Below are 12,446 nucleotides of genomic sequence, written 5' to 3' on the forward strand. Positions count from 1 at the left end.
CTGACTTTTTATCCAATAATTTATCCATTCATTCATTTCTCAAGCTTATTTTTTAAAACATGGCACCATTGCAGACTGGATGGAGCCCAGCAGAATTGAACAAAAGGCAAGACCCAGTCCTGAGCAAGACATCAGTCTATTGCAGGACTCACCTACTCATGCACTCAGTAACTTATACATTTCAAGCTAATAGACTATCACCTGTTAATTTAACATCTGTGTCCTTGGGAAGTGGTAGGAAATAAGAGGACCCAGACAAAGTCCAGGTAGATATGAGGAGAATGTGCAAACCCCACACAAACAGTGACCAGGTTGGTACGTCTACCCTGGACTCTAGATCAGCTACCACACTACTTTCCCTCCTTAACTATACCTTAGTCCTAAAATTTGTTTTTCCATGAATACCAGTGGATTCTACTATAAGAGGATTTTTTTTTACTGTGAAAGTTTATGGATTTTGAAAGTTGTTATACATTTCATTTTCCAGTTTGTGTTTCCTTTGTAGTTTCTGATCACCAATTACTACAGCTTATAGAAATGTAGCAAGTGTGGATGAAGCACCACACAGTTACTAACATAAAATCCAGTCTACAGTGGAGCATCATGAGTACAACTCTGCTTTCTTTACAGGAGCAAAGACAGAATTGTAATGACCACCAAGGAAACAAACTTGTGGATGGCACCAAACAGATGTAACAGTCCAAGCCTGGATGTTTATAATGTGATCAGACAGCAGCATGATGCCGACCTGGCCAGTGCAAGACCGGACATCAAAAATGCTTCATTTCGAGCTTCCTCTGTCGATGCCCCTCCAGATAATCTCTCTGGAGATTATGACAACATGGGGGGCAGCCATTCAGAAAGTGGCTTTGTGACTTTAGCAAGCACTGAGAGCGGTTTTGTGACAAATGAAATATATGAAGGGTACCACACCAGGGGTGGTGGAGGCAATGACTCTGGTTGGGTAGAGAATGAAATTTATTGCTATTGATTAAATCCATTGGTTAAAACAAAATAAAACTTTGTTTCCCATTTGTTTAGAGTAAACTGCGCAAATGAATTACATGTGGATTTCCATATTATGCTTTATAATTCACCATAATAAATAAATATAATGGAATGGCAAACAAGACAATCTCTTGCTTAATATGTTTCCTACCCACACAAATGCTATTAAGCAAAAATAAATATTTTTAATCAAGGACATGCCTATTGGTTCAGTTTTTTTTTTTTCAATGCACAATGTATCACATTTATTATTTTTACCACTACCAAGATGAGCATTATATAAAAGTAAATTAAAAAGAATATGATGGGAGCATTTAGTGAAAATTATTTTTCTTTTTAATTTATAGGTTTATAGCATCCTTATTTTCATGTGTAGAGTACTGTGAAATTTGTACTTGCACAATCTTAAATGAAAGCTCAATTTTATTTATTTTGGGTCACTTTCCTAATTATTTCTTTTAAGTGGGGTTAACTAAAGAATGTTGAAGAATGAGTGCTTTGAAAAAGTATTCAGGCCCAAATACATTTCCCATTCTGTTGTCTCACATTTTGAATTAAAAATAAGTTTACATAGGATTTTTAAAATATAAGCTTTCAACAGGCTAACCAAAATGAGAAATGGAAATCAGAATTGAGACATTATGTGTCCCTTTTGTAATTGCCAGTCTTAATTTGCTCAGGTACAATATATTACCTCAGAAAGTCCCATAATTTCACCTGTATATGAAGATAGTGGATCACATGCTTTAAATTAATTTTTGACAATACATTATCTCTTCCAAATGACAGATTGGGAAATAATGTGAGAGTCACATGGGGATAATATTAAGGGACTCAGTCACTACATTGCAGACTATATTAACTTTTATGACAACACAGTGGTACCCTCAAAGACAGTGCATTGTTTTGCAAACAACAAGCCCTGGATTACTAATGAGCCGATGAGTCTCCAAAATGAGAAGAAGACAGCATTCATATCTTGTGAAAAGGAGGCTCTGAAGGACACACGGTGAGCGCTAAAGAAAAAGCTGAGTGAAGGGAAGGAAGCTTACGAAGGTAAATTAGAAAACAAATTCATACAGAATAACATGAAAGATGTCTGGAAAGGACTGAGCATAATTACTGGACTCAAGCTACCCAGGGCTCAGGTTCTAGAAAGGAATAGATTTTCCCTCACACTATCACCTTCTTCCAACGACCAGACTTCCCACATCATCCTTATTATATCAACAACTCCTGCCACCTCAACTGGAATGGTTAGTGACTAGCCACCACTGACCATCAGTATGGGCTGTCCATAACTGAGGACCAAGTAAGGAGACCACTGAAGAAGCTACACACAGGAGGAGCTGCAGTGTCAGATGTCCTTGTGTTCTTAAGGCCTGTGCTGACCAACGTTGTGGTATCCTTTGCCACCTGTTCAATCTGCCCCTAAGGTTTCAGAAAGTGCCACTGCTGGGGAAAACATACTGCATTGTTTCATTTTCAAAGAAGGTGGGCACCTGTTCACCTGTTGTGGTAGACCACCTGGTCCCACTGGAGTTTGTCTATTGTACAAAGATTAGAGTGGAGGATACAGTTATCTATCTGCGCCACAAGGCTTATTCTCAACCTGGACAAAGCTGGCAGCACTGTGTGGATTATGTTTTTTGATTTTTCCAGTACATTCAACCCAGCCATCCCTGGTAAGGGGTAAGCTCAGAGATATGCATGTGGATAAGCCTATGGAGTCCTGGATAATGGACTGTTTCTCTGGCAGGCCACAGTATAAGAGACTCAAGGACTGTGTTTCTGATATGAATGTGAGCAATACTGGAACACCACAAGGAACTGTCTCCTTTCCTCTTCACTCTGTATACCTCAGACTTTAAATATAACACAAGGTCATGTCACTTGCAGAACTTCTCGTGTAATTCTACACTTATGGGGTGTATTGATAAAGGTGGAGACGTTTGTTGCTTGGTACAAAGAGAATTGTCTGCATCTTAACTTCAGCAAAACCAAGGAACTGGTTATTGACTTTTGCCACACCAAAGAGTCTCTGTGTCCTGTGACTAGTCAGTGAGTGGATGCAGAGTTAGTGCACATCTACAGATACTTGGGGGTCCACATCAATCAAAGGTGGGATTGGACTCAAAACACTGAGGAACTATATAAGAAAGGGAAGAGCAGCTTCTTTTCTTACAAGGCTGCATTCCTTTAATGTGAGCAGTGACATCTTTCACATTTTCTGTAACTCTGTGCATTTTCTATGCTGTGGTGTGCTGGGCTGATGTCATCACTTCAAGAGAGGCTTACCGAGTCAACAAGCTAATTAAAAGGGCAAGGCTCAGTTATGGGATGCACTGTGGACCCCCGGAGAAAGTAGCCAAGGAGAGAATTAAAACATTACTGAGTGCCATTATAAACAATGCTGCACATCCTCTCTTTGACACAATAACACTGAGGACTTTCAGTCAACTAGTTATTCAGAAGAAGTGTGTCAAGAAACGGTACTGGGGCTCCTTTATACCAGCAGCAATACATTTGCACCATGCCTCACTGTGACAGGGAATGCCAAGTTAGAAGTTTTCATTTTCTTTTTAAATTTTCTTCCTTTTCAGTCATTCATATGTGTGTTCAGACCATAGTGTGTGTCTAAATATTTATTTATATGTTTATTTACTTCAAGTGCTTCTGTAAAAAGCCAGTAGGGTGGAAACTTACTACAGGAAGCTTCAAAATCAAGACAGAATTCTAACCAAAGGACAGATGTGATAATAGAAAATCAGAAGTTTTGTTCAAGATTACAAAGCCATTATAAAGGTCTCAAACACTCAGTGCAGTTACTGTAAAAGGAAAATCTGAAAGTACAGTCAAGGTGACTGGATCTGGCCATCCTACTAATACTATCAATTTTTAACTGAATTTGCTTGTTAAATGCATTTGTTCTTTGTGCAACAAATTAATGCTGATAAGGCGTAACCCTGTTGAGGGGCACACATGGTGAGTGGCTTATAAAATCTGCTTCCTATTAGAAACAAAAACCAATAACAAAATAAATGACTGATTCCCATGTCTATGATTTTGCCAAAAGCTTCAGAGGGATTACTGAGTTAAAGGCAACTTTGTAATCAATAAAACAATCTAGATGTATATGTAAGGTCATAACTTTATTTTGAGAAATGTCATGAATAGCCAGTGACATGCAATTTTCAACTGACCCAGGGACATGGAATCCTCACCTCTTCTGTTTGCCATGTAGGCAAACTGGTATAGAAGCAAATGCTTGCTAAACAGGAAGCTGTCTATGAGTCACTGAAATGTCTTCATTATGGCAGGTGTCAAGATGACACATCTGTAGTCACTGAGAAAGCACAGAAACAGGTAGTCATTGATAAACACAGAAACAGATATTATAGTGGGACTTTTAAAGCAGTATTCCTTTGCCCATTTAAGTTAGAGATTAAAAACATTTGTAAAAATAGAAGAAGGCCGATTGCTGCTGTACTTAGGTATCCATGTAGTAACTAGGTTGGGCCTTTCCTGCTGTCCTGTGTTTTGAGAAGTCACCTTACACCGTGCTCCAAAATGACACAAGTCAGCTGAAGGCTCGCATCTTGTTGTTTCTGTTCAGCCTATTGCTTCATCTTGTTTTGTGCATAAAACCTACAGCAGTATCCTTTTTTTTGGCTGGATGTGAGGTAGACATTAGTCATCAGTAAATACTACACATTTCTCTTCGTCATTAATCATTAAAAGTCTGCTGTCTTTGGATTTTTTTTTTATATTCTAATCTGTTCGTACAGTGTCCTCCATAATGTTTGGGACAGAGACACATTTTCCCTTGATTTATCCCTCTGCTCCAGTTTAAAATTACAAATTAAACAACTCAGACATGATTAAAGTGCACCTTGCAGACTTTAATTAAAGGGAATTTGCATACATTTTGGTCATGCCACAAAGAAATTACAACACTTTTTCTGCATGGACCCCCATTTCAGGGCACCATAATGTTTGGAATTATAGCAATGGTAGGTACAGTATATTAAAGCAGTCATATTTAGTACTTTGTTGCATATCTCTTGCATGCAATTTCTGCTTAAAATTTCGTAGACATCATTGTGCACTTTAATCATGTCTGAATTGTTTGACTTGTAATTTTAAACTGTGGAGCAAAGACATAAATCAAGAAAAATGTGTCTTAGTTCCAAACATTATGGAGGACACTGTATATTCATGTTTACGTGCTGGACCTGGTCATGGTTCAGCCAGGGTCTACTCCTAGCTTAAGTATATTTTCTTTTTATTTAATCATTTTGTTACTTTTTATTAAAGATTTTGTAAGTCTGATTGATTTTTGTTTTCTGTTTTATGTATGGCTAAATATTTTGTTAATTACTTTGTGTTTATGTATGTGGTTAGTTTTGTTGCCTCTAGTTGGTTGAATATTATAAGCATCCACTCTAAGAGGAATCCCAGTAAGAAATCCCAGTGGTGGCTCTGAGGCTAAGGATCTGTGCTGGTATCCAGAAGGTTGCCGGTTCGAATCCCTGTCACTGCCAAAAGAGATCCTACTCTGCTGGGCCCTTGAGCAAGACCCTTAACCTGTAATTGCTCCAGGGGTGCTGTACAATGGCTGACCCTGTACTCTGACCCCAAGGGGTATGGGAAAAACTAACAAATTCCTAATACAAGAAATTGTATAAGGCGAAATAAAGAACAAAATCCAAGTCATGCTGGCCCTCCCATTCCACACTATCTCTCCCACTGGTCATCAAACAAAATTTTCCAATTTTACAAACTGATCCTTCCACAGGATCCTTTTTTCCTAATCTTTCATTGATCACCTTCAGTCAAACACCTAATTCATGCAAACTTCTTGTCCGCAACTCACCATGTTTTACACCAGGCACATTGAGATGTAAAAGGGTTCACTGTGTCATTTACGAATATATCACCGATAGGTCAGTCAGGTCAGGTTGGGGAGCATGCACTGGTATAGCGTGTGCATTGGTGGCACCACGAAATAGCTTAGGATCCTGGTTGGCAACCCCCAAGTCAGACACACAGTCCAGTCCCACCATCCGGAAATGACCATCTATCTGCTGCTGCCAGGTGTTACGTGGATGTCCCTTTGGCCTGGTCCACCTGCTCAGGTCTTCACGAGCCAGATTACCCTCTGGGAATCATGCCACATGGCCATTGTGCCGTAACTGACGCTGATAATTCAAGTAATGTACCTCATTTGGGACTCCATGAGCAACCGCTCGTTCCATAGAAAGTCAAACCAGCAGTACCCTAGAATTCTCCAAAGAGACACAATACCAAAGAAATCCAGTCTTCATTTCAGGTCACCAACAGTTACCTCTAATAAATTTAATAAACAACAGGCCTCATGCTGTCTAAAAATCTTATTTACTGCATTTGTTGTAGGAAGTGTCCAGGTAGCTACTTAAATGAAATAGGGAGACAGCTAGATGACCTTTTCAGGGAGCATATTTGAGCTGTTAGGATCATAAACTATAAAAAAGCCTATTGTAGAACACCTTACATCCCTGGATCTTAGCCACACTGATGTCTTTGTTTTCTTTCACAGGGCTTCAAAGCCACATTTCAAAAAAAAGCAGAAGACGCCAGGCCTATTCTCAGCCTTGGATCACATATTTCTCCAGGTCTCAATGACCGACTAACATTGTAATCTTCACTCTTCATCTTTTCTAATGACACCTTTTCATACCTACTCTTACCTTTTCTCCTTTCATCTGCCCTGGATTTGTTCCTTCCCTTTACATGTCACCTGCGCTTTTCTTTTCAGTTGCACACCTGATGAAGGCCATACAGCCAAGAGTTTGTCTCTTTAACCTTCTTTCCTTTTTAGCATGGAAATAACTTTTAGCCTTTTTCATTACATATGTAGGTGAAACCAACCAAACATCAAATCAACTCTATAAAATGCAACTTAGAACAAATATGTTTGCTGGGAGTTTAAAATGAACATTTAACTTCATAACCATTCCACTAGTACTCTATACATTTCTCTGCTCCTATATGTATTTTGGTACACTGTGTAGTATCAAGGCATACATTATTTGTTGAATGTCTTTAATAATTATTCAAATATTCAAAATATTTTTGTAGAAACTTTACATACTCTGAACTTTGTTAATCCTTGAAGTTTCATGGAAAGAATGAGTATTTTATAAATGCATTACTCTCAGTTCCAAATCCTGGGCCAGCTATCATGTGTATTAATTCTGTACACTTTCATTGTGTCCACAAGTGTTTTCTCTGGGCAGGATGGAATATCTAGTACAAATGAGCAGAGGAGTGTGTGTGTGTGTGTGTGTGTACCTACCCTGCAATTGAACTGCCTTCCTGTCCACAGTTGGTTTCTGCATTATGCAATATGCTGGTTCAGAAAATAAAATTTGAACAGCTTAAACTACTAAATTTGACACTGGTTTGATTCAATAAACTATTCAAATCATTATCAATATACTTTGATAATCCTCCATAAATGATACCTGAGGTTCCTACAACAGGAAAGGCAGTACTATACTTGTATAACCACATTTGTACATGTAAATATAATCGAAGGAGATATGGTAGTAATGTTATGCTGCTAAACGTTATATTAAAAAACAGCAGCAGACAAGAACAAACTCATTATCTATATGCATTAATATTTCCTTGTTGATTTGAGTTTTATCTCTACCTGGTCTACTGTCTAGGCAAATAACTTAACCATAAAACACTTACCTTATCAGGTAAGAATTGTATGATCCTGTACTAATTCTTGCTTATGCAAATGACTACATTGTATTTCATGAAAGTGCATTTATGTGGAAATAAAACACTTACAGGTTAATGTTTTACTTTGTAGAAAGTGATAAAATTGGTTTGGATTTTTTTAATTCATTCACTTACACTTACAGGTCCTGGGTATGATGTTAAACTGCATCCAGCCTTGCAAGTGCTCCTCCAACTTGCAAGGAAAACATGGGAGATGGTGGCAGGATTAGCACACCAGCCACCGTAAAAACTTCATGCAGCTCTGAAATGGCAGGCAGGACTCCTTTTTGCTCTCCATGGGAGAAGCTCTGCTGCAGCCTCTGCTCACTTTAAGAACGGGATGGAGGAAAGCCCTCAGAAACCTCATCCACAGATGGGTCAAAAATGTAACAGACCCAATGGGGTCAGGCCTGTTGGGGATTGGAACTGGTGTGGTGCTGAGATGTTGCCAGCTGCACGGCAGCACTCAGGTCCCAATTTCAGGCAGCCCATCCGGGTAGGTGCATGGAAATTCTTGTCTCTCCAGCATGATGATCATTTTCCTTTGCTGTTGTAGATGCTTTGTAAACTCAGTGGTGGCATTCTCTGAGGTGCACAGACCTGGGACTGACCATATCTCTGTAGATGGATACACCTTTTATTGGTCTGGTCGCTCTGATGGCTGTCATACTCTGGGAGCAGCTGTTGTGGATCAACTTCTTCCAATGGTGTCCGATGTCACTCCTTTCAACGAGTGTATTATGAAACCCAGATTAAGGCACTCTCAGGGTGACTTGTCTGTTCTTAGTGTATGCACCGACTGCTGTGAGTGATAATTTTATTTGCAACTTTGATCAGTAGTTGATGGGTGCCTGTGAGGTGACACTCCTCTGGTTATGGGTGACTTCAATGCGACAACTGGCACTGACAGGGCTGGCAGTGAGAATTGTGTCTGTCCCCATGGGTCTTGCAACTGTGGTGAAAGAGGATCCATGTTCCTTGACTTTGCAAAAATTCAGGGGCTGCAAATTGCTGGATGCTGGTTCCAGCACCAGAGATGCCTCATTGGACTTGGTACTGGTGGTGTGTTGAAAGAGATTGATCACATCCTTGTGGGCAGATGCTGGAGGCTCCTATAGAACTGCAGGGTCTACAGAAGTGCCCAATTAATGAATTCTAACCACAGACTTGCTGTTGCTACTCTGAATATCTAGCTTAGGTCCAGTAGGCTACCACCTACTAGGAGAATGAGGCTGGTCCTGACCAGACTCCAAGAGCAGGCTGTATCTAATAAGTTTGCACGCAGTTTGTGTCTGGAACTTGCAGACTTCGGTGCAACTGTCAATCCTAATGTGTTGTGGGAGACCTTCCGTGACAAGACCCTGAAGGTTACTGAGGGTTGTGTTGGTGTTGCCAGTGTTCCCAAAAGTAGGGGTTTCTTCTTACAGGGCACCCTGGATATCATCAAGAGGAGTCACAACGCATGGCTTGATGGCTATTCCGGCCTGTGCCAGGAACTGAGAAGGACAGCTGTGAGGGCTCTGAGGGCAGATAAGGAGGCGTTTGACAGAGGAATCTTTGAGCAAGTGACACACCATGTATGGTCTACTGACCCACATCATGTTTATAGGGGAATCGAAGCATTATGCACATCTGAATCTGTTCCTCGGAGATCACAGTCATGGAGGATGATGTAACAATCCTTACGGATGACATTACAGTTGTGACCTGCTGGGCTGGCTACTTTGAGCAGCTGGTTTAAGCTGATCCTCCGACTAGGACGTTGGACATCTCTGGGCCTGTGTTTCTTGAGGCTTATCCTCCAATTAGCTGTGAACCACCCAATCTCACTGAGATTAGCACCAGTGGTGAACCAGCTCAGGGTAGGGAATGCTGCAGGGATCTGTGGTATCTGAGGTGAACTTCTCCAGGCTGGTGGTAAAGCTGTCCTCCTGGCATTGCAAGCAATCTTTGCTTCCATTTGGGAGACAGGCGTCATCCCAACTGACTGGAAAATGGGACTTGCCATCCCTATATAAAAAGGGAATGGTGATCACCTGGATTATGGCAACTACATGGAGACAACACTGCTCTCGGTATCAGGTAAGGTCATTGCCAGAGTCATTCTCAAAAGGATCCGTGATCCCTTGCTCACCTACCAGTGACCGAAGCAGTCTGGTTTTACGCCTAAAAAGTCTACCGCATCCTGGTACTAAAGGTTGTCATTGAGCGCCAATGCGAATATCGGCAGAGTTTCTTTGCAGGCTTTGTCAACTTTTGTAAAGCATTCACCTCAGTTGATTGAGCTGCCCTGTGGGACATCCTAAATTGCTGAATATCATAGCTGGCCTGTACAATGGTACTGTGAGTGCTGTGCAAAGTGAAGGCATAACCCCTGCATTTTTCCCAGTTGATTCTGGATGTCTTCTGGTGTGTTCTTGCTCCTACTCTGCTCAGTGCTTGCATGGACTGGGTGTTGGGCAGGGTTGTGGGGTCCATTGGCTGTGGGGCATCTATGCTGAGGAAAGATTCACTGATCTTGACTTTGCCAACGATGCTGTGATCTTCACAGAGTCAAAGAAGGCTCTGATTGAGGCTCTGAGTGTCTGAGCTTAAGAGTGTCCTGGATAAAAAACAAGATGCAGGCTTTTAATGACCTCTGCTAATCAACAGTGTGTCTGTCTGCAGAGAGAATGTCGACCTTGTCAAAAGGTTTACTTGCCTCAGCAGAAACATTCATGTCTCTGGTGAATCTTCCTATGAAGTCAGTAGATGGACATGGGGGGGTCATGAGGTCGCTTTAAAGGGTCATGTGCCATTCCTGATATCTATGCAAAAGGACAAAAGTCTAAGTCTTTAGAGTCCTGGTTCTTCCTGTATTGCTATAAGGTTGCAAAACATGGATGCTGTCCAGTGACCTGAGACAAAGACTGGACTCCTTTGGTACTGTGTCTCTTCAGAGAATCCTTGGGTACCGCCGGTTTGACTTTGTGTCAAATGAGTGGACGCTCACAGAGTCCCGAATGAGGCACATTACCTGCATTGTAAGGGAGCATCAGTTATGGCACCACAGCCATGTGGCACAATTCCCCGAGGGTGATCTGTCTCGCAGGATCCTCACTGTTGAGGGCCTGAGAGGCTGGACCAGGCCAAGGGGACACTCACATAACACCAGGCTGTGGTAGATAGATTGTCATTTCCAGAGGGTGGGACTGGACCATGTATATGCCTGGAGGGTTGCCAACATGTGGAGGGTGCATGCTCTCCAACCTGACCTGACCTGGCTTACATACATTTTCTTTTTAAGCTTCTTAAATCAATTATAATAAATCATTCTGCTTGTTTTACAATATGAGATAATGCCTACTTCTTTTCTGTGAACACTGAATGGCTCATAAGTCTGAGTAGCAGATGAGGGAGCTAGGAAAATGAATGGCTATGAGAAATTATGCTGGACTTGACATGCAGAAATTCCTTCTTTTTTCGACTTTAATTGACTGTTGCAACAAATAAACTAAGCATATGGCCATTTGCTGTCTATCTAGGTCTCTTCCAAAAGTTCATGGACGCTTCAGTGAGCATATGACTACGTGTGAGAAGGTTGAGAAATGCTTTCAAGGAAACAAACAAGCAAAAAAAATTCTTCAGCTTGGCTGTTTTCCATTGCTCAGTTAGCAGAATTAATACTTTAAGGTGGCACGGGGTCAGTACAGCTGGGGTGAAAACAGGCATCTCCAGATCACCATTCTACTCCAAAATAAAATAGTGACTGCTCCACTGGGGTAAGGAGGAGACATTTGTCTTTAATAGAGGTGTTCAGGAAGTCATGTGGAAGGGGCCATCTTTTCACGAGAGGCCAATATAATCTATTGGCACAGCAGTAATAAAAAAACTGCTTTGCCAGAGTACTGTTTATAGTCTATAGTTCCACATTTAATACTTGTTTTACCAACATTGATCAGCCAAATATGGCAGACAATGCCATCTTCTAGAAGTTCCTAACTGGCAGATTTCAATATGTGCAGGCTGGCAGCCTCACTTTCTCCATTTTTATCATTAAAATGGATCCTGCAAGAGTATCGTGTTGAGCTGCCTGCTGTAATTTTTGTTCATCTATCACCGAGTAGCCAGACACAGATCCAACTCTTTCATTTCACTTGCTAATAACACAACTGTAGACCTGGTCACCAAAACTAATAAGATGGCTAGCGGAAAACAGATTTGTCTTTTGATACACTATTGCCAGGACAATTACCTACCCATTAATCTCCATCCATCCATCCATCCATCCATCCATCCATTATCCAACCTGCTATATCCTAACTACAGGGTCATGGGGGTCTGCTGGAGCCAATCCCAGCCAACACAGGGTGCAAGGTAGGAAACAAGCCCCAGGCAGGTTGCTAGCCCACCACAGGGCCCCATTAATCACAGCAATCCCAAATAGTTGCAGGTCATTAGACTTCAGGAAGCAGAACGCAGACCACACTCCGATCTACATCAAGAATGCAGTGGATAGGATCAAGAAGGCTTGCCAATACCTTTACTTTCTCTGATGTTTATGGAAAGCACTGATGTCTCAGTTTTGCTTATCCACTTCTACACTTGCAGAGTGAAGTGCATTCACATTTGCTGCATTACATTCCAGTATGGCACCTACTCTGCTCATAACTTCAAATTACTGG

General features: G+C 41.2%; 1 protein-coding gene across 3 annotated transcripts in view; it reads left to right on the forward strand.

Annotated features, from left to right (window-relative positions):
* The window catches only part of layna (layilin a), a 99,084-nt gene extending 97,880 nt beyond the window's left edge, over window positions 1-1,204 (forward strand). For all 3 annotated transcript variants that reach the window (XM_028810260.2, XM_028810261.2, XM_028810259.2), the window contains one exon: window positions 631-1,204. In XM_028810260.2, the coding sequence (XP_028666093.2) occupies window positions 631-991 (361 nt within the window). In that variant the 3' untranslated portion in view covers window positions 992-1,204. The remainder of the gene's footprint in view (window positions 1-630) is intronic.
* The last annotated feature ends 11,242 nt before the right edge of the window (window positions 1,205-12,446 follow it).

This window comes from Erpetoichthys calabaricus, chromosome 9 (genome assembly GCF_900747795.2).
Source record: "Erpetoichthys calabaricus chromosome 9, fErpCal1.3, whole genome shotgun sequence".
Lineage (NCBI taxonomy): Eukaryota > Metazoa > Chordata > Cladistia > Polypteriformes > Polypteridae > Erpetoichthys > Erpetoichthys calabaricus.